General features: G+C 40.1%; 2 protein-coding genes across 2 annotated transcripts in view; one reads left to right on the top strand and one right to left on the bottom strand.

Moving 5' to 3' along the window:
* Nucleotides 1-239: 239 nt before the first annotated feature.
* taldo1 (transaldolase 1) lies at nucleotides 240-11,198 on the bottom strand. Its single transcript, XM_058045905.2, has 8 exons — nucleotides 11,016-11,198; nucleotides 7,717-7,840; nucleotides 7,264-7,371; nucleotides 5,763-5,894; nucleotides 5,374-5,549; nucleotides 1,082-1,279; nucleotides 742-887; nucleotides 240-668 (listed from the first exon to the last, which is right to left on the bottom strand). The coding sequence occupies exons 1-8, from the start codon at nucleotides 11,179-11,181 to the stop codon at nucleotides 636-638; spliced, it is 1,083 nt and encodes a 360-aa protein (XP_057901888.2). The 5' UTR covers nucleotides 11,182-11,198; the 3' UTR covers nucleotides 240-635.
* Nucleotides 11,199-15,303: 4,105 nt separating this feature from the next.
* Nucleotides 15,304-22,929, top strand: part of tspan4a (tetraspanin 4a) — a 192,308-nt gene continuing 184,682 nt past the window's right edge. The window contains exon 1 of the mRNA XM_078794702.1: nucleotides 15,304-15,418. The gene's annotated coding sequence lies outside the window, so the exon portion shown is untranslated. The remainder of the gene's footprint in view (nucleotides 15,419-22,929) is intronic.

The following is a 22,929-nucleotide window of genomic DNA, read 5'->3' as shown; positions in this document are numbered from 1 at the left end:
GGAATAAGCCTTCCTATATACACAGTAGCGCTTTACTAAAGGTGGAGTTTAGCAAAATTTGGAGCAATTGAGAATGAAGTTAAACTGGCTGGACCAGAGGCAATAATAGATGGTGACAAAGGCTGCACGTCAGGGGGAAGGCCTGCCAAACTCATATTCCTTGTTATGAGTCCTCCTACTGATGATGATGTTTGCGTGTCTGCGGTTCTTATTTGGAACACAAGACAGAAACAACTTCATTGCTCAAGCTGATATTTATTAGATTTATGGGAAGAAGACATGTAAAACTCGTCTAGTCAAATCATTTTTGTTGTTAAAAGTGCATATGGTCCTCTAGTAGTCTCATACATGATAGAACCATAATAGAGTCTCATGAAGGATGCGCCCCGTCTAGATTCATGTGTTAAAATACACCAAAATACTTGAGTCCTAAATGTTTGGTCACATAACCAACATGGTTCCATCCAAATATGGAATAGATGGATGGGAGAGAGCCTTGGATGAGGGAGGCTGCTTGAGTTTGGTCACAGAGGGATGGAGAATGGTTCTGATGCTTTCCAAAGCCGTTGAGATGGCAGCTGGCAACAAGGCCGAGTCCTGACTGCGTATACGTCACGACACCCCCTTTGTGCCCGTTACTGGCCATTTTTAACACCGTGCATTCTCTCCTGAAAATGGAGGCGAGTAGAATGAGGATACGGACAGGGAAGACGTACAGAAACCTCACCCATCAGGTCTTACTTTTATCATGGTTTCTAGCTTAATGGCGTCTGCAGCAAACTTGCGGATTCCGTCGGACAGTTTCTCCACTGCCATGCGGTCCTCGTTGTGCTGCCAGCGGAAGTCCTTCTCGTCCAGGTGAAGCTTTTGTTGGTCGCACTCCTTGGCTGCAGATAGAAAATAAAGTTTGTGTGGACCTTGGCCGCTTGCAGGGTCAAACATTAAATGAGCAAAACTGCTTCATTCAAAACTCAACAGCTTTGGATTGAAGACACTTTCCCAGTCAAGGTACAAACAAAGACGAGATGATAGGATTTTCCCTATCCCCTTCTTCATGGGTGAGCACTCCACATGGTCTTACCAGTTTCCACTTTGAGCATCTCAGAGACAGTGCTGTGGTCCTGGCTGAGTTCTGCTAGCAGGCTGGGTGAAATGGTGAGCAGGTCGCAGCCTGCCAGGGCTTTGACCTGTCCGGTGTTTCGGAAAGAGGCGCCCATCACCACAGTGCTGTAGCCAAACTTCTTGTAGTAGTTGTAAATCTTCGTCACACTCACTACTCCTAGTTTAAAGAAAGACAAAATACAAGAGGGGGGGAATGAGGATGTTCCAGAAAAGAACCTGTAAAGACATTAACTATGTCACCAAGAAATAACTGGTTCTACAATGCAAACGGACCTGACTAGCAGCTGCATCATATTGGCAAGTGTTCAAATAACAGCTAGTGTTTTAGTCAAGTGTACAGTGTAAGGATCGACTGATACAGTGCATCCGGAAAGTATTCAAAGCGCTTCACTTTTTCTACATTTTGTCATGTTACAGCCTCATTCCAAACTGTATTAAATTAATCTCTTACCTCAAAATTCTACACAAAATACTCCATTATGACAATGTGAAAAAAGGTTTTTTTTACATGTTTTGAATTTATTAAAAATAGAAAACAAAAAAAACAAAAAATCACATTTACGTAAGTATTCACAGCCTTTGCCATGAAGCTCAAAATTGAGCTCAGGTGCATCTTTTTTTCCACTGATCATCCTTGAGATCTTTCTACAGCTTAATTGGAGTCCACCTGCAGTAAATTCAGTTGATTGGACATGATTTGGAAATATAATAACTGTCTATATAAGGTCCCACAGTTGACTGTGCATGTCAGAGCACAAACACCAAGCATGAAGTCAAAAGAACTGTCTGTAGACCTGCGAGACAGGATTGTCTTGAGGCACAAATCTGGGGAAGGATACAGAAAAATTTCTGCTGCTTTGAAGGTCCCAATGAGCACAGTGGCCTCCATTATTCGTAAATGGAAGACGTTTGGAACCACCAGGACTCTTCCTAGAGCTGGTCGGCCTTCTAAACTGAGCCATCGGGGAAGAAGGGCCTTAGTCAGGGAGGTGACCAAGGCCCCGATGGTCACTCTGTCAGAGCTCCAGCGTTCCTCTGTGGAGAGAGGAGAGCCTTCCAGAAGGACAACCATCTCTGCAGCAATCCACCAATCAGGCCTGTATGGTAGAGTGGCCAGACGAAAGCCACTCCTTAGTAAAAGGAACATGGCAGCCCGTCTGGAATTTGCCAAAAAGCACCTGAATGACTCTCAGACCATGAGAAACAAAATTCTCTGGTCTGATGAGACAAAGATTGAACTCTTTGGTGTGAATGCCAGGCGCCATGTTTGGAGGAAACCAGGCACTGCTCATCACCAGGCCAATACCATCCCTACAGTGAAGCATGGTGGTGGCAGCATCATGCTGTGGGGATGTTTTTCAGCAGCAGGAACTGGCAGACTAGTCAGGATAGAAGGAAAAATGAATGCAGCAATATATAGAGATATCCAAGATGAAAACCTGCTCCAGAGCGCTCTTGACCTCAGTAGACTGGTCATGTACCTTGACCATATAGACAGACATTAGCACACAGCCAAGATCTCAAAAGATTGGCTTCAGAACCACTCCGTGAATGTCCTGGAGTGGCCCAGCCAGAGTCCAGACTTGAATCCAATCGAACATCTCTGAAAATGGCTGTGCACAGACGTCTCCCATCCAACCTGATGGAGCTTGAGACTTATTGCAAAGAAGAATGGGCAAAACTGCCTAAAGATAGGTGTGCTAAACTTGTGGGGTCATAATCAAAAAGACTGGCTGTAATGAGGCTGTAATTGCTGCCAAAGGTGGATCAACAAAGTATTAAGCAAAGGCTGTGAATACTTATGTATGTAAATGTGATTTTTTTGTTTTCTATTTTTAATAAATTCAAAACATGTCAAAAAAACCTTTTTTCACATTGTCATAATGGAGTATTTTGTGTAGAATTTTCAGGTAAGAGATTAATTTAATTCAGTTTGGAATGAGGCTGTAACATGACAAAATGTAGAAAAAGTGAAGCGCTGTGAATACTTTCCGGATGCACTGTACATCGGCCCGATATTTGCGTTCTATACTTGAATTGGTATCGGCCAATACGCACGTGGGTTCGTCTATGTATTTTTCCGCTGCATGATTTACAGACAGGCATCCGCCGGGCAGCTTTGTGTTGCCGGAGAACCCCGCCCCCACTGGTGAATCATAACAAGGGTACGTTTTCAACTTTTAATTATCCTCTAACAGTTAAACTTAGTTGAAATATTGCCACCTGCTCTGAAATAAGAAACATGAACACCAAGTGGATGTAATATACGTGCTTGGAAATATTGTGGTGCTTAAGGGTCTTTTAAAGCAGAGACCAATTTTTATTTCAAGTAAAAGAATAAGCGTGCTTTTCACACCATACATAGCCCTTCACAATTCACTGGGTGACCGCTAGGCATAACAGTTTAAGTCATGGTGTGACAACAAGAAACCCAAAAACATAACATACCAACGCAACAGACGAATAAAAGCACTCTCACTAGCTGAGCAGAACAAGAATGAACAACTATGCAACTTTAACTACAAACTGACCAACTATTTACATCGACGGTGCCGCAAAGCACACTGGGAACCAGGAAGTGCTCCCAGCGACGCTACAATATAGTTTAGTTTGTGGGTGTGTGGAGGAGCCGTCATCACATGGATGCTAGATAAATTTAAACTACGACAGAAATGTTTAGCACATGGTTGAATATTTATTCCTTTTAAAGTTGATAATGCTGTTTAAATGTGTGTTTAAGAAAGATGAATCCTACTGTGTTCAGTGTTTACATTTCAATAAATATTTCTTTGAACTTGAGACCTGGAATATTAGTTATCATTGTCAGTTTTTCATATAAATTGAGGGAGCAAAAGCAGTATCAGCCACAAATATTGGCCCAATTGAATATGTCTATTCAATTGTATTTAAATCTACATTGTGGTCCCAAAAGTGTAGCGCGGTATGTTTTTCACAATAAAAGCCCAAGGTAAACAGAGGCAACTCCACGAGGATTGGAGTTGGCAATTGAAGAAAAGACAAACCTGTTGCACACACTTGGCAGTGGAATACCAGACATAAAGACGCTGCAATTTCACTCTTATACAGTGATATGGCTACATTACCGTAAAAAGAACCAGAGTTCCCATGATGCTTAGAGTGCAGCTTCAGTAAGTCGTGAATTGGACAGGTGAAGCGGAAGGCGAGTCTTATGCAGCGATCATGTTTTGACCTGGCGAATCCTATGTACTATAGGTTTGATCACGTGTAGAAGTACTACTTTGTTTGGACTGCTATAGTGCGTCTTTATAGAGTGTCAAAACGTGTACTATCACCAGGAGGCTTTGAAAAAAAATATTCTGCAGTAACATTCACACGCCCTTTCACAATAGCCACCCATCATATTTTATGTTGTGTGGAAAAGTTACACCTTGGATTTCATTGCTGAAAAGTATTTTTTATTCTCATGTACTTGTTTGTTCATTTATTATTGCATGACTAAATAACAAGTAGTGCCAAGGTTTTATTGTCTTGATTTCAGCTGTTATTAAAAAAAAAGTGTGTTTATTGCAACTTTAGTTGTTGCTAAAGTCAATGCTAACCAGTGCTAGTTGAACATTCACTTTGTAATCCGGTTGAAATTCTATTAAATATGAATGAATTGTGTAATGATCTTTATGGCCATATTGAGCAGCGTGTGAATTGTACAAAACTTGTTTACAGGTTTTGACACCATTTTGACAATATGAAATATTCATTTTCTATCGCTTATCCTCAAGGGTCGCAGGTATGCTGGAGCCTATGCCAGCTGTCTTTGGGGGAGAGGTGGGGTACACCCTGGATTGGTCACCAATCACATGGCACAAAATATGAAATATTGTTGCATTTTTCTCCTCACCTTTACAGGTCAGTTTTTTTTCCCACAGCCTGGTTTTGCACTCAAAATGAGCATTTTCATACACTCATTCATTTTCTAACGCTTATCCTCACAAGGGTTGCGGGTGTGCTGGAGCCTAACCCAGCTGTCGTTTTTTTTTTTAAAAACCTTACACCCAGCAACTTAAGTGAAAGCTGTAGTTTTTAGTTTATTAATTTTTTTGACTGGCTGCTTGTTATATTGTGAATATTTTGTTCCACTTACCCCTTTTCCAAAACATTCATAATATCCCATTTCATTTAAATGCAATCTATGTTTGCCTGCTTCATATTCACAGCAGTTAGACTCCACAGGAACGTTGCTTCTGCACGTACTGTAAACATCTCAAACAGTACCTGGGTCTTCATGGGGCTCGTAGCTTTTACGGTCTGTGTTTTCCTTGTACCAGTCCAGGATGCGGCCAACGAAGGGCGAGATGAGCGTTACCTTTGCTTCGGCACAGGCCACCGCTTGTGCAAAAGAGAACAGCAGGGTCATGTTGCAATGAACACCATGCTTTTCTTCAAGCTCCCTAAAAAATGTGAAACCCACAAAAACACATCATTGGAGAATGTGTTACACCAAACGGCGTAACCTACACACCCATACAATCCAAAATGGATTATGGTATAAGCAACAGCTTGCTTAATGAAATACTAGTTTCAATCTGTCGTACGCACGGCAATACAGTTCAATTCCAAACATGATTGACAAACATCTAGCTAAAAGAAAAAAAGTCACTCACTTGCCAGCTTGGATTCCCTCCCATGTGGACGACAGCTTGATGAGTACACGCTCCTTGCTGATGCCTGCTTCTTCATAGAGAGCAATGAGCCTCAAAGCCTTGGCCACCATTTCCTCTTTATCGAAAGACAGTCTGAGCAACATGATCGAAATAATTATTAGTCATTTCAGCTAATTACACATTCACCCATTTAGATTTTTAATTGGAGAGCAAAACCACATTTACACGACTATAGTTTGTCAGTTTTAGAGAGAGTTGAGGTGAATAAAGCAAGGATTGATTCAATACCTTGACAATATCATCACCTGGATGATTGAAGATGTTCACAGGCAGAATTTACCATCCTTGGAAAAATCCTGAATTGCCAGCTACAGTAAACCTCGGATATATCGGACTCTGATATATCAGAAATTCGCTCACAACGGACAGATAAAAAAGAACCAATTTTTTTGTAATGCATTTCCAATAAAAATTAATTGCATATATCGGATTTTTTTATAACGGATTTCGCCTATTTCGGACAAAATCTCCAGTCCCGTTCCAATTTCCCTTGCTTATATCGGATGGCCGCATCGTGGCCTTTGATCCAAAGCTGAAGATTATAACATCTTTGTATGAATTACAGACATGTACATGAGCATACAACGAAAAAAAAAATAATTCTCAAATCTGTAGAAATGCCTTCTTGTTGCTATTAGCGAGGTTTAGAAACCAAACGATAAACGTAAGTGCAAACGATAATGACGTCACATGCTATTGAAATGTATGGGAACTTGCCGACTTGTCAATAGCCTGTGACATCATTAGCGTTTGCGTTTACGTTTATCGTTTGGTTTCTAAACCTCGCTAATAGCAACAAGAAGGCATTTCTACAGATTTGAGAATTATTTTTTATTTCGTTGTATGCTCATGTACATGTCTGTAATTCATACAAAGATGTTATAATCTTCAGCTTTGGCTGTGAACATGGATCAAAGAAAGTTCCCCCATGGCATTGCACGTCCATGTAATGAATGTGGCGGACATTTTCCGGTATACGCATATAACGGATTTCGCTTATATCGGACAGAACCAGTGGGAACAATTGAATCAGATATATCCGAGGTTTACTGTACGTACTATATACAATTAATATCGGTAATACAACTCCTCCCTTTCCTCCCTTTTGAACTGTAATGGACGCCGTCACCTCTACTCCATTCATTTTCAAATGACAGCTGCCACTTGACCGATGGAAATAAGCAGAACTTCAAGTAAGGTTACAATCCACAAGGTCAGGACAATCGCAGTGTCGCAGTTCATTTATTGCCCTGCACTGAGCAAATGGGGAGAACCATTCATTCTCAGTGTGAGTCCAATGGGACCATGAGAGACGGGAATTCAGACAGGAGTCCAGCGCGATGGCCTAAGGGGAGTACACCTGAATTTTCTTTTACTGCCATACTCAGCAGCTTAACACAGATGACGTCATGATATCATTATCGTTTTAATATTCACCAACCTGGCATCCACCTCGGTTGACACCCTGCCCGGGACCTTGTTGAGGATCTCAAGGCCAAAACTCACAAACAACTTGTCCATGGTGTTTGCGATCTGCTCGTCTTCAGTTCTGGCCAGCAAAGAAGCACAGTTTCAAGTAAGACCACAGGCATAGACAGAATGAAAAAGTCAGTAGCGACCTTTGACTTGGGTCCAGATGAAACAAAACTCATTTCTACAAAACCTCTGATGAAATTGTGTTTAACAATGTCACCAAAATCAATTATGAGTAAACTGCTTCAGCACTAAAGGATGACCTTTTGTCTGACTAATCACTTCAGTTGGAATTTCCCTCTTGGGGAAGTCATTCAAATCTCTACAGTCCAGGTAATGAATGCTTCTGTTGCTTTTTTTAAACCTCCATTGTGCCCTCTAGAGGTTGAGACACGAGAAACACTTGATTTGAATGTCTTACCCGCCCTTAGCGGTGCCGTATTTGATGGCTTGATCCAACAGGTTCTGGTAGGCTGGCATCTTGGCAGCAGCCAGAATCAAAGATGGGTTGGTGGTGGCATCCTGAGGCTTGTACTCATCAATGGCTGAAAGACAGTCAAGTCGAACAACATTAATATCAGTCATTAACAATTTAGCCAATGGCTGAATTGTCAGTGATTAACTGAGGCATAACAGCGTGCACTACTTGCAAGCACCAGTAGAGGAGCTGCTGAGTCTACCGCTACTAATTGGTAATACAGGTGGTCTTCCAGTTGTGTGGTAATAAACACATTCCCATTTATGAGTTAAAAACTTCATTTTGATCCGTAAACACTTGACACACGCAGCCAACATGAAGGATACATATTGTGTCCTTGATCATGTTAAAGGATCTGCTCCTATGAAAGTCTTAGTGATTTGTTTATAACCCAAGGACACCTGTATAAAGAACATGACATCAGTTATGGCAGTGGCTTCAAACTTTTTCCTGATCCCCCCCCACTCCCACACTTTGGAGGAAGACAGGTTGTCATTGCCTCAATTTCTTACAAACCAGGTTCCAAAAGAAGAAAACGGCACCATCTAGAGTACAGTGTCACAACTTTTCAAAAACAAATTTTACAACATTTCCTGTTAAACCTGCTCAGCAAGTTTTTTTTCCTTCTTTTAGCAGTAAAGTTTATGCAACAACTGCAGATACTGTATCTATAAGTAATGCATGTATATGGAAATCACCAAAACAGACGGACATTTGCTTCTGTTATGTTGTTGTAATGCCTGAGGGGTAGCCGTGTTCATGACTACTCGTTGAAAAGAACAAAAAGGGAACAACTTAACAGGGTATTAATGCATATTTGCTGTTTGAACTAATGAAATGGTCAGTTTGCATTAAACAAAAGCCACAGAGAGAGATACATTGTTTAATTCAAACAGCCAGTGGTATTCTAGAACAATGAAAAAAACAAAACAGCATTTTGCATGCTGGCTTGGCTTTTCTCGACTGACATACACACGACGAGCCTTTTCATGGAGGGTTGTTGCGTGTCAGCTGTAGTTTGTGGCAGATGAAACAGTGCTAGTCAGTACTGAAATCTCCAGAGACCCAAAAGTACACTCATTAGCCAGTACCCAACACATGTTTTCACTGCGATACCCGAGGGTGTCATAAGACAACTTTTTTTTTTTTTACTTCCAGTGCTTACGGTGCCAAAACCGTAGCCTTGATAGCAGCCAATACAAAATTGATTTGATAACATCACAAATCACAAACTTATCTTGTAGTGTGGAATGTTTGAAAATGATATTGTTCAGAGAAAAATTGCCTACAACAGTAGGTATGAGGAAAAATTCAGCTATTTACTTTGTGCATATGGGGTATAGTTTTGCTGCATAATAATAATAGCGTCTAATATGTATGCCACAATTTTGCTTCGTTGTGTGCATTCTCCATGTAGTGCACAATATGGCAAGATAAGTATTTAATAAAGTATATAATATAAGTAAGTAAGCTTTATTTGCATAGTGCTTTTCACAAAGTCCTTTCTTTGTGATGGTGGACTGAAACAAAAATAACCTGAGCACCATCAACTAACTTGCCTTTTGGCATGTTTTGTTGCAGCAAAATCAATGACGTAGCAAATGAAACATGCACATTACTGATTAAGTCTTAGCTTTGCTATGCAGTTTCTTGACGGCGCATCAGACTATTATGTAACACGATATATGCAATTATTACACTGGGGTAAAAATTATTGCATTAAAACAATAATTTTTTCAACTGCACATTTACTAGAGTTATGACAGAAGCCGGTGTTGCACCCATATTTACCAAATGAGAAGTGGTGAAACAGGTACAACAGTAATTAGAAGCAAAAAAAAACATGCCCATCGCAATCACTTCCCTTATTAAATCAACAACTGTGTGTACTGGGTTTAGTATATTTAATTTTCACTTCATAAAACATGCAGACGTTGCAGACAAGGTGGCTGCCTTCCAACCCTTCATCCAGCTATCTGCCATTATTTCAAATCAATATTTATCACGTGACATATTTTCAACTTCAACCGTGCAATATGTGTGCGGTTCCTATTTTTGTATTTGTGTCAAAGCAAGCACTCTAACCATGATTTTTCATAAACTGCATCCTCAGTAAAAAAAAATAAAAAAAAAAGCTAGCAAACATTTAGTATTGATGGGCGCTATTAAATAGATTTGTGAATAAAACCTCCATTGAATTCTGCCTTCATGTGCATTGGGGTTGGAGGCCGTTTGGGGAAAACAAGCAGCAATGTCCAAAAACTCCAAACACAGAAAAGAAATACAAACACCATAAAATAAATGCAATGCATGGAAGTGGTGGAATTCTTCAAGTCCAACACTGTAATGTTTTACAATATCAACATGCAGCATTTATCGCATGCAATTGTTTTTAGAGGTTGTGCGTTTTTTGTTTTTTTTGCATTTGAATCATTTTTCCTATAGGGTGTTTCTTTTTTATTTTGAAGCATTTGTGACTTCAGCAGTTTGAATTCACAAAATTGGTTGCACTGTGTTCTTGTTTCATGGCGTTTGCATGGTTGGCTCATTTCTGTATTTGGATGTTACTGTGCGCTTGGTGGACCTATGTGCAGTCATACTGGGACATCTTGCAATGACCACAGCCAAGTATAATTCACATAATTACCTTAGAACTGAAAATGCGATTTATAAAAGGTTGTGCAGTATATTTAGTATGCCAGAGCCATGCATGGCTGCCAACTGTCATGTCATCCTGAATTGCAAACAGCTTCCAGCACAACCTAACTGAATTACACCATGGATTTCCTCATTAGGAACCACTTGGTAGAAACAAACCAGGAAGTAAAAATTTACCGTCTTCAACTTCATTGAACTTCATTCAAATGCAATAAATTGTGATTAACATCTGATGCAAACTACTTTTAAATGTACTATACTATGAAACTTTACAAGCTGTTTAACAACAAGAGCGAACTACGCAGTTAACATACCTTTCGCAGTTAAATAACTTTGCACTTTAGCAGGTTAATCGGATTACATGTTTGTGGACAATCAGTGCATAATTCGACGTCAAGAAAATAGTCCAACATTAAAAGTGTCATGTTAAGCACACGGGCCTAGCGATCGATGCTAGCACTCCTCGGTGCCTCACCCTGGTTTAATATTAACACTGCGGTCATTCACATTAAGACTTCCTGCTCGCTTTATCTCGCATGCTAACCGGCTATAGCGTTCGCGGGCGGACGGCGTGTGAAAATTACCATTAAAGTCTCCCGTGTCCGCCACCACCACCGTGTACTTTTTCAGCTGGTTGAGCGCCGACTCCATCTTTCGCCGTTTGTCCGGAGACACTCTGTTCATGATGAGCGAGGACGGACAGCTTTTATACACACACAACACGTGAGCACAGGCGGAATGCAACAGCATCGAGAGCGCGCAACACAAACCGGAAACAAACGCTGAGAACGCGCGAGGCAGGAAGTGGAACCTGTTCTGACGTTTGAACGGGCGCTTGGCTAAGGTCCGTCAAGTACAGCTTTGAAGTAGTTTGCATTTTCTGTTTTCTAACATAAGAGTGTGATTCAGCCGAGGAAGGAATGTGGAAATTAGGGACTTTTATGTGTAATTAAACACACAAGTATTTGAACAGATGAGTTGGTTTCTGTCGAAAGTAACAAACGAAAAAGTAGTGATGGCGAGATGAAGCCCCATGAGGCTTTAAACCATTTCAGTCAACTGGTTCGAGAATGGATTCATTTCTTCAGCTTCATGTGGACACGAAACCACCTGCTGGCCCTGGATGCAATTACAGGCGGATGTATCTTCATGTGTGATGCATTGAATGCTGATCTGAAATGATTATGTACTACAAACAATTGTATAACCAAATGATAAATCTACAAAGTGTGATATAAAATATACAGTATATATAAAATACTGAATGTTTTCTTGTCCATAAATGCCATGCATCATGCGATATGGCTAGCTTCATCATGGGTTTATGTCATCTAGCTAGCATGGGCTCAGGGAAAGTGCTTGTGTAACTAGGAAGATGTACGAAGATGTATGTGTAACTTGGACAGAATATGGGCGATTTAATTGATTTTTTATTCAATAATAATTTCTCCTTAACAATTTTTGGTTTGAGGCGATTCCTCTGTTTTGATACATCTCCACTATGCTTTAGGGTTGTGTATTTTTGTGTCTTGTTTTCTTGTGGCTGATAAAAACGTGTGATCTTTCATTTGTAAAATAAACATAAGTTGTGTTAGTAATACTGTAATATATTAATATTATAATGTAGTACTATTAACTATTATATGGATGGGTAAAGGTCCAGTTTCATCTTTATGTTGGTGAAAGTATCGTGAAAGTAAATTATTTTCTCTCTCTGAACTCCAAACTAACGTAACCATAGCCGTAACCCTCCAAACCATCGACAAACACTAACCACACGCTCAACTGACTTGACTGACAACTTTGGCTTACTTATTCAGACTGATCAAGTCAAAATGTTCCCACAGAGGAGAAAATTTCCTCTTTTTAGCTGGCTCCATACCTTCTCTCTCTGAACTCCAAACTAACGTAACCGTACTAACCAAACCTTCCAAACTGTCGACAAACACTATCCACACGCTCAAATGACTGACTCTCACAACAAAACCCCACATTTTAATGTCTAAGCCTGAGGGGTTTATATCGCTGAGTGACAGGCAAACATCGCGGCAAATTCTGAACCTTTTCCCTAATCAGTCACGTGGTACAGCTGGGCAGCGAGGCTTCGGACGTCATCAATTCCGGCCCCTCCACCCAATGAATCAAGCCTCGGTACACGCTTCTCGGAAGTACCCACTCGATTACTCGACACACGTTTGAAGCCCCGGCACCTCTTGTAACATCACTACCGAAAAAGATATGGACTCTCCAAGCAGATGTCCAGCTCCTAAATCTGGACTTCCACGAGGCAGACTGTGGGTAACAGTGGGCTTCCTCTGTCCCCAGAAGTCCCAAAGAATACGAAGGAAGAGAAGAAATGGCAACTTCTTTTTCTCTTCCTTCTTTGAACCCTCCAGCAACTCAGGCAGTAGCAGTGAGGATGCGGATTAACACAAAGTAGCCATGAGGAAGACCAGGAGCAACATGGCTCAAATCAGAAAATCAGGGTCTGCCGGCTCACTTGTTGCTTCAGACTCAGATGTTGCCCATCATAGCTCATGTGTAAACCACCATTGTGGCCATCATCAACTTCAAGTACCCTAAGATTGGAGAGCTGTCATTAAATGGCCCATTCTGACCTTCAGGAGTTCAGACAACAACAACAAGTAACAATGTGTGATGTAGAAGTTTGTGGCCTCAAGCTGACCAATGTGTCACTGAACAAGTTTGCTCTTGTCATTCTACTAATTACAAGTGATGCTGAGATGAAGCCCGATGAAGTTTTGAACCATTTCAGTCAACTGGTTCGAGAAGGGGTTCCTTTCTTGAAGCTTCATGTGGACATGAAACCACCTGGATGCATTGAATGCTGATCTGTTTTGGCTCTTTGAAATGATAATGTACTACACATAATTGTATAACCAAATGATTAATCTACAAAGTGTGATATAAAATATAAAGTATATATAAAATGCTGAATGTTTTCTTGTCCATAAATGCTTCCGGTGTCATGTGATATGACTAGCTTCATCATGAGTTTATGTTACATGGCATGGCCTCAGTGAAAGTGATTGTGTAACTAGGAAGATGTACGAAGATGTATGCTTGTGTAACTTGGACAGAAGATTTAAGGGAGATTTAATTGATTTTTTATTCACCAATAATTTTGTCTTTTTTTCTAATTTTTAAAATGTTTGGTTTGAGGCGATTCCTGTTTTTGATACAACATCTCCACTATGCTTTAGGGTTGTGTATCTTTGACAACCATGTCAACAAGGGTGATCTTTCATTTGCACAATGAGCATAAGTCAACCCTGAAAATCTGGTTTGTAATACTGTAATATATTAATATTATAATGTGATATTATTAACCTTACCATGGATGGGTGAAGGTCCATTTTCATCTTTATGTTCAACTCCTTGAAACACAAAAAGCAACAGTGAAAATACAGGTTTTGAAATGCAAACAATAATAATAATAATACATTTTATTTGTATAGCGCTTTTCAAAATACTGAAAGACACTTTACAGAAAAATGGAGTTGAATAAAAACAAGTAAACAGAGTAAAAGATAAGTTAAAATACAACATTCATTGGTTAATATGCAGTTAAAACATGAGTAAAAGCGGGGCGGGGCACAGCAGTCAGGTATAAAAAGTTAGACATTAAAAACAGATTTAAAGAGGTGGGTTTTTATTTTAGTTGTTTTTTTAAACTGGCAAGGTCAGGGCAAGCACGGAGTGAATGGGGCAAAGAGTTCCAGAGGGTGGGGGCAGCGATGGAGAAGGCTCTGTCTCCCCAGGTTCGGAGCTTGGTCTTACAGGGGAGTGCCAGGAGGTTGGAGTCTGAGGAGCGAAGGTCTGTGAGATATGGGGGGGGGGGGGGGGGGGTCTGATCGTGGAGGGCTTTGTAGGTTTTGAGAAGAACTTTGAAGTGAATGCGTTGGGGGACGAGGTTTTTAAGGACCGGGGTAATATGTTCACGGGAGCGGGTGGAGGTGAGGAGGCGGGCAGCGGAGTTGTGAATATATTGTAGTTTGTTGAGGGTTTTGGAAGGTGTACCGTAGAGAATACTGTTGCAGTAGTCCATTCTGGTTGGGATGAATGCATGGATCAGGGATTCAGCGGCAGAGAATGTAAGTGATGGACGGAGTCGGGCTATGTTCTTAAGATGGAAAAATGCAGTCTTAATAGTGTTTGATTTGGCTTACTTATTCAGACTGATCAAGTCAAAATGTTCCCACACAGGAGAAATTTTCCTCTTTCTAGCTGGCTCCATACCTTCTCTCTCTGAACTCCAAACTAACGTAACCGTACTAACCAAACCTTCCAAACTGTCGACAAACACTATCCACACGCTCAAATGACTGACTCTCACAACAAAACCCCACATTTTAATGTCTAAGCCTGAGGGGTTTATATCGCTGAGTGACAGGCAAACATCGCGGCAAATTCTGAACCACTTCCCGAATCCGTCACGTGGCTTCCGATGTCATCAATTCAGGCCCCTCCTCCAATGAATCAAGCCTCGGTACACGCTTCCCGGAAGCGCCCGCGCTTTGAAGCCCCGGCACCTCTTGTAACATCACTACTAATTACCATATGTCGTCTCCTGGAAACACCATTTGTGTGTTGTTTGATAAACATAAACACATAATGGGTCATATAAACTACCTGGTGGTGTTTTTATATATATTTTTGGTTAAAAACAACGTCATTTGGAACTGACAACTGACAAAACATTGACGGAACAATTTGAAGTACTGTCTTTGTTGAACGTCGGTATCTTTGTAGAGGACAATAATTCTTGCTTTAACCTGCTACTGTGCTAGCTGCCACTAGATGTCAGCATTTGTTTTTTTGTTTTTGCAGGCGGAGTGTCAGTCACATGTGCCCCCACATGGAAGGAGGGAGAGAGAGGCTCATTGGAGAGGAAAAGCTTGGGAAGTTTGGCCGCACTGAAGAAAGAACAACTCCGAGAGAGTGTGCAGTGTGCCATTAATAAAAGGTAAGTCCTTTTCGTGTTTGCCACTTTTTTGTCACATTCTTCTTGTTCAGGCTTCTTTGCTATGATGATTTTTTTGTTTGGGTTAACTGTGTTCTGCTGTCAGAGACCTTTTCATTTAACTTTTAACACAAGCTTAGTTTTTGAAATCATTAAGGGATGTATCTTGGGTGAATTTCTGAATTAATTATGTTCTTAGTTAACTATGAGGGTGCAATCATGAATCATACAGATGTTTACTGTGCAGCTTCCAAAAAAGTCACTCTGTTGTTCACTTGACAGTTATTGGCCCAAAAAAGCTCCCTTTGTAAACATGTAACGATAGTAGATACTGTATCAGAACTCTTGCACTGATAGGCCAAAGCATGTCTTACTAGACGGTGGTGTGAGACAGAAATAATCTTGTGGATAAGAACAACATTTCAGAATACCAACCATTCCTGCAAGTATTGCCTTGCTTTGGTTTCTCTTTTTGGAGGGTTTACAGGAAGTTTGCAGGCTTCAGGACTTAGCCTGAAAGCCATGACTGTCTTTCAGTGGAATTCACTGCCTCACAATGCGGCCTTATGTTAGGTTTGCCAAGGTACCACATCCTGTCTAAGGTGGTTCAGTATTCAATACGGTGCATTTATATCACAAATGTATTGAAGGCAGGAAAGACTTGTAAAGAATATTTGACCTTGGATTCGAGGGAGCAGTGGAACCTTCAAAGTCAAATTCCCCCAAAATCACAACCAACGTGGTCTGAAACAAATACGCCTCAAAAGTCTTGCATGGGCCAAACCATTACCATGTCTGATGATGCGTCATTAGACATCTGAAAAAACTCTGAAAAAAAGTGTTTTGCCTTTTTGTGTTCTTATGACGTCACCAATGAAGGGTACCGTTGATGGTACCCAACTCTCCTGTGATTTGCAGGATCAAAAGTGGCATTGACTGTCAAATATTTATTTTAATTCTAATTTCAATTTGAATATAACATAGTGTACAATATAATATGTAATATATGTCAACTTTGTAAACAATTGACATGTGCGTAATTCGTTTTAAAAGGACACATAAAACATATGTTTGTAAGTATTTGTAACAAGACAGAGATCTTCAGCCTTGATCATATACCCCAAAAGCAAGAAAAACATTGTCATATGCCAGTCACACCTACTCGTCAGTTTTGGATGTTATTTCAAGTGATAGAAACAGACCCAGTCAGACAGACCCACACTAAGAAAATCACATTTTATTGTGTAGCAGTCGCTTTGTCTGTCAACCTTTGGCTTGGGCCTGAGGGTTATAGGATGATGGCCAACTACGGTCTTCGGTTTACAGTATTGAGCATGGTACTGTGGTAGTGTTCAGGTGTTCGGGTTTGAATGTAGTAGTCCAATTTCTTTGATATGAATGACAGCCAAGACAGTATGGATTCACACTTTTTCTTAACCATGCATTTTCCATTGTGCCTTAATCCCTAATACTACATGGATCTTAATTTAGGATCGACCGATACATCAGGCCGATAGTTGTGTTCTTTACTTGAATCGGTATCAGCCGATACACGCGAGGGTTCGCCTATATATTTTTCCGCCGCATGATTTACAGACAGGCATACCCCAGGCATGCCTACCCCAGGGTGTTGCCGGAGGACCCTGCAACACCCGCAGTCGCCCCGCCGCCACATCATAACAAGGGTACGTTTTCAACTTCTAATTAGCCTCAGTTAGGCTTAGTTGAAATATTGCCACCTGCTTTGAAATAGGAAACATGGACACCAAGTAAAAGAATAAGTTTGCTTTTCACACCATACATAGCCCTTCACATTTCACTGGGTGACCGCTAGGACAGTTTAAGTCATGGTGTGACAACAAGAAACCCAAAAACATCACATACCAACGCAACAGACGAATAAAGGAGGAGCAGTCATCACGTCGATGCTAGATAAATTTAAACTACGACAGAAATGTTTTGCACATGGTTGAATATTTATTTTAAAGTTGATAATGCCGTTTAAATGTGTGTTTAATAAGGCTGAATCCTACTGTGTTCAGTGTTTACATTTCAATAAATATTTGTTTAAAATTGAGACCTGTAATATTTGTTATCAATGTCATTTTTTCATATAAATTGAGGGAGTAAAAGCCACAAATATCAGCCCAAGCAAAATCGGCCATGGCTATGGGTGATGGAAAAAATCGGTATCGGTATGAGTCGGTATTGGCATCGGCTGGAAAAAAAACACAAATCCTGGCATATGAAGGACTCATTAAGGACACTTTAATTGGTGCATCATATCGTCCAAAATCTGAAACATTGACAATAATTCCATAAAGGCGTAGTGTAGACTACTTGGATTTATTGTCAACAGTAAATGGTCTCTGCCAGCTGGTGCACTTGATGCAATGCAGGTACAAGACATGGACTGTCGAGGATCAGCCCAGCAAGTCCTCGTATCCACGAAGCTGTTGCTCTTGCAGAGTAAGGTCACATTTGCTCCCAATGGTGATTAATCTCAGTTAATTTCCCCTTTTATGTTTGGACAGCCGGCCATGTTTGAATGCACCTCTCAGCCCCATTCTGTGTAATGTATAATCTAAATAGTACTGACACATAATTCAGCTAGCAAAAGCTTACTTGGTTATTTTGAAGCTACCATTAGCCAAATGGCTATACTATGGAATCATTCTATTGCATCCGTATGTAATGGCAGCATACAGTATATCAGCTAACCATTAAGTAGTCCATGAGGCCATATCGTGTATGTATTGTAGGTTATCATGAGTCCCATCTGTCCAGAGCCTTGGATGCTATATGATAACTTCCACACGGATGCCAGTATTCTAAACTTTATTCTTCTTGTGAGGCCCAAGTACATGGGAGGCATTGTTTTAGTTGTGATGGCTGACATTTGTTATATCTTTAGGCATGCAACTGAACATTCTGCTATCTTGACCCAAGGACGGACAACTGCTTTATTTCCTGTGAGACAAACTCAGTCCATGCTCTTTATATAACCTAATGACCGCTCATAACATCTCCAACCCCAGTGACAGATGCTGCTTGACACATTCCAGGATGTGCATGGAGATGTGCATGGAGCTGCTTCCTTTTTCCATCTACTCCCAGTTCATGAACTCCAGTGTGATTGGAGGAATGATTTATTGATGGCACAGGACAGTTGGCAGTTTGTTGACGTTCTTTCTGCACATTGCAGCTATGCAGAGTTATTATAAAGCATGTGTGGTTAACGTTCCCTTGGCCTCGTGGGGTTTTGACAGACACGGTCCAAAGTTGTTCTGAAGTGGAAATGTTGAGAGTTTTCGTCACAGCGAGCTGGTGTTGTTTGTCCTAGTGTAGTTATGTGGCTCACTTGTGGGCTTCTCTAGGTGTGGTGCCCCAAACACTGATTCCTCTGTAGATGCCTTCAACAGGACTGGATTAGGCTGCCTCCTCCTGGTGTGTGTCCGTGTTGCACAAAGGGGCAGTAATCTGTCAGAAAATATCAAGTTTACGAAGTTTGTGTTCTAACAGCCCACATGTTAACGGTCTTGTGGATAATGTGTGTGAATATTTTCATTCATCCAAGTCCCACCAGTAATATATGTGCGTTCACAGATTCAGGTAATACAATAATCCTTCCTTTAATTGGTTCCTGAACCGACATTTTCGCGAAGTTTGATTCCTTGTGTATGAACCAAATATTTTTGTTGTTGAAAACCTGTCTACTGTTTTTAACATCATGAAAACCCTCTAGACATGACATTACACCCATATAGTCACCTTGACCCTCGTATTACTCAACATAATCAGCAGACATAATCAGAAAAGACCACTTGATACATAAATAAGACTTGTGCTCATGTTTGTTCCAAGAAATGTGTTTCAGACTTGTGGAGGACAGGAAGTGATGGCAGTGGTTCAGAGTTGAGTTGAGTTTTTTAGCTGGATTACAGCTGCAACAATAGCCTGTGTTTTTCTTAGGATTATTGTTATTTTGCTTATTATGTCATTATTATTGAGCCTGTTGTGAGAGCATTCAAACCTGCAATAAACACCTGTGGATGAAGTCTGATGTGCCTCACCTGTACATGATTACATTTGCATTTCAGTTAGTTTCGCAATTTTTGTGCTTGAAAATGCTGAATTGAGGCAAGAAAAACAGTGACATTTGCTTAAATATCCACATTTTTAGATAATAATAGGCTGTATTCAACCACAACACATTATGATTTACCAATATATTATTGAAAAAGCATTATAGACTGAGGCTGCAAATTTCAAACTGTGATGTGGCGAAGGATGACTTTTCATGTTTGATTTGTCACTGTAGATGTCAGGGTAGAAATGAAAAAAAGGTATGCCAGGGGCTATTTTCAGCATGCAGCTTGTCTAAAAAGAAAATTTAATATGTATTTATGAGCTATATTATTAGGTATGACACTATATTTGATTTGTAACATAAAACACAAGCCAAGATGTGGATGTTTAGTTCAGATATCATAACATATGTTGACCTACACTGGATTGACTTTAGCATCTTTAATGCACAAAATGTATCATTTCCGAATATGATATTGTTAATATGTTAGTGTGTAATATTGCAGGGACTTCAGCATGCACTATCTTGGGTGCACAATATCAAGCTATGACTTGTGCTCTCATATTAGCACTAGTATACTTTTCCGTATGACACCGTTATTGTATTACTGCAAGTATCCTGCAGTTGTGGCATCCTGAAACCCTCAATCACATCGGCATGAGATAGATGTCATTTATTTTTCAACTTCGACTTGACTGCTGAGAGTAAGTCTGACGTAGTGCGTCAAAGACGGGACACTGTGTTATTTGTATGCCTTGAATCTGGAGGTGCCAGCTTGGCATGATATCGTTGTGTTGCAAATGTTGCACTGAGTCAACCGGGCTTTTTTAAAATGAAGTTAAGCCAAACATTGTAGCCTCCTTTGTTGGAGTTTGCAGCTATTTCTTCCGGTCAAAACTAGGGGCATTGAAACAAGGAATGGAGGTTTCCATCGATGCCCAAAACATGTCACTCATGATGTCACACGATGTGAAGAGGAATGATCTTTTTTTGTTTTTTGCAAAAGGGATTTTTTTTCCTTGAACTACACATCCCAATAAACAAGTACAAATAAAAGTTTGAATTGGGTGTCGCTCAAATGGTTTGTATTATTGTTCATTCCTCCTAGTGAGTGAAGTACCATCTTGGCCTTGTGGATTCTTGTGGAAGAGTCTATTTTGTCTCCTAGTTGAGAACTCAGCTCTGATGTTAGTGCAGAATGAAAACCACAAGCCGCACCCGCAAGCTTTCACTGCCGCTGACTCCCAGTCTCACACCCAGTTTAAGTGACAAAAAACAAGAGCCTTTTCTTTCCTTAGCTGCTTGATGTTTACTTTTCTCCTCACATCGTTACCTCCAGCATCATTTTTCTCCTTAATGAGGTTGTATGTTCTATTTAAATGTTTGTTTGGAACGTTTTCTTTGTATGTGGTAAAAATAGCAACCACTGTGTACATTGAGTATGGAGTTATTTTTAGCCCTTTGGTGGTGGAAGAGCAGCTTCATCTTTTCCTAACCTTTCATTTGGCATTGCTGTGGCTACATAACCAGAAACATGCAAGCATCCGGAATAGTCAAAAGGATGACTTTTCATCCAATTCCTTCCTTTCTTTTTGGAAATTCACGTTTGATGTTTTTGTCCTGATGTTAATGACTTCAGGTAATTACATCTGCTCCGGATGGATATTATGTTGTAGCTGTGGAGGGAAAATCCATTTTCATGACCTGGATTAAGTGTCAGTGATTCTGTACAGGAGACTGAAAACCAAGTGGTTTTGGAGGGTTTAGAAACTCCATAATGTTTTGCTTTTTTGCGCAATTTTTTTTTCTTAGGTAATGTTTTTTAGAGAAATCGCTCAATATTGATCAGTGTAGGAGTTATAGTATACTGTATAAGGCCTTCGTTTTCCCCTTTCCCCTTCCTCCTAAAACCGAGGGCCAAGGGGAAGAAGACACTAAGATATGGGACACCTCTGGATCCTCATTACATCATCGCCCTTCACTGCTTGCTGGCTGTGACGTAGGCAGATAATACAATAACAAAAATATTCATAATAAATGTCTCCTACCATGAAGTAAGGTGTATACATTTTTACTTGATTTCAATGTTGTATAGCCTACCTACCTACTTTTACTTTTCCAAACCAGGATTGCAGCTTATGAATCATCCTGGAGTGCAGTTTTTGGCGTGGAAGAGGCTTGTAGCAATGTGCTTTTTTTGGTGTGCTGACTTCAGTTGGCTCAGCGTCTGTTGCAGGAATGACACATACTCTACGCATGATTCACAGGGTACGACTACTAACTCACTGTAAATACAATTATAATAGTGACAGTAGTATTCCAATGGTTGGATGAACTCTGGTGTGCTGTCCACATGCAGTATCGTATAGTATGAAGACAAAGTGGCATAGATAAACATATACGCACTGCAAAATGAATGAAACAGTGAGCAAGTGAAGGTTGGCTGTAAAAGTGACTTTAAAAAAAGTCTATTTTTTTATTGTATCTTTAATGGTTACTAAACTCGATGCTAACTGGTAAAAGAACAGAAATATGAACGGATCTGATAAAGATCTTTATTGTCATATTGAGCTGAAGTGGGAATTATTAAAAAGTTGTGTACCGGTAAACGTTTTGACAATATTTAATATTGATGCATGTTTTCTGGCCTTTTTTTTTTGCATAGCTTGGTTTTGCACCCAAAGCCAGTATCCCCTTAAAAAAAAACCCTTGTACCTTGTAACTTAAGTGAAAGCTGTGGTTTTCTGTTTATGAATTCATTGGTTTTTGACTTGCAGTTGTTATATTTTTACATTTTGCCCCACTTACTGCTTTCCCAAAACATTTTAATATACCATTCCATTTAAATGTAAACTTTGTTTGCCTGCTTCATTCACACCAGTTAGACTCCCTCAAGAACTGTTTCTTCTCCATGCAGTCAAATGACTTATAGTCTATACATAGGCCAAAAAATAACCACCAGTTACACTATGCTATGAAATGCTTGATTATCTAAAAATAAACCAATTGGTGTCATTCATATTTAGTGAAATGTTTCATTTTTTTCTAGCTCTTTAACCAAGCAAAAATCCCTTTTTTCCCATTACTCGATAAGTCGACAAAAATTTTGGTAGAATACTTGATTACTAAAATATTGGATAGCTGCAGCCCTACAAGCAACCAGGTACAAACTAGCACAGCCACGAACACAGGCTAAGAACTTAGACTTAGACTTAGACTCCCTTTATTGTCATTGCACAGAAACACAGTAGTGAAATTGCCAACGAAATGTCGTTGCCTGGCTCCCATATAATAACAGACACAAAAGAAGATAAGTAATAATAAATAATAATAATAATGTGGAGAATAAATAGATTGAATAGACACCAAATATGAACAACATAATGTAAAGTGCAGCGTGAACAGTAAATTGCCCAAATAATGT

This window comes from Doryrhamphus excisus, linkage group LG11 (assembly GCF_037039965.1).
Source record: "Doryrhamphus excisus strain RoL-2023G ecotype Guam linkage group LG11, RoL_Dexc_Guam_v1.1, whole genome shotgun sequence".
Lineage (NCBI taxonomy): Eukaryota > Metazoa > Chordata > Actinopteri > Syngnathiformes > Syngnathidae > Doryrhamphus > Doryrhamphus excisus.
The sequence above is the reverse complement of the archived record's forward strand: the minus strand, read 5'-3'. Positions and strand labels throughout refer to the sequence as shown.

Excerpts from the sequence above, each read along its gene's own strand:
- taldo1 (XM_058045905.2), bottom strand. The coding sequence starts at position 11,181 with ATGCTGTTGCATTCCGCCTGTGCTCACGTGTTGTGTGTGTATAAAAGC. Across the intron at positions 1,280-5,373 it reads CGAGCCCCATGAAGACCCAG|GAGTAGTGAGTGTGACGAAG; the intron begins GTACTGTTTGAG and ends TCTTTAAACTAG. Across the intron at positions 669-741 it reads AGCTAGAAACCATGATAAAA|GAGAGAATGCACGGTGTTAA; the intron begins GTAAGACCTGAT and ends CTCCATTTTCAG.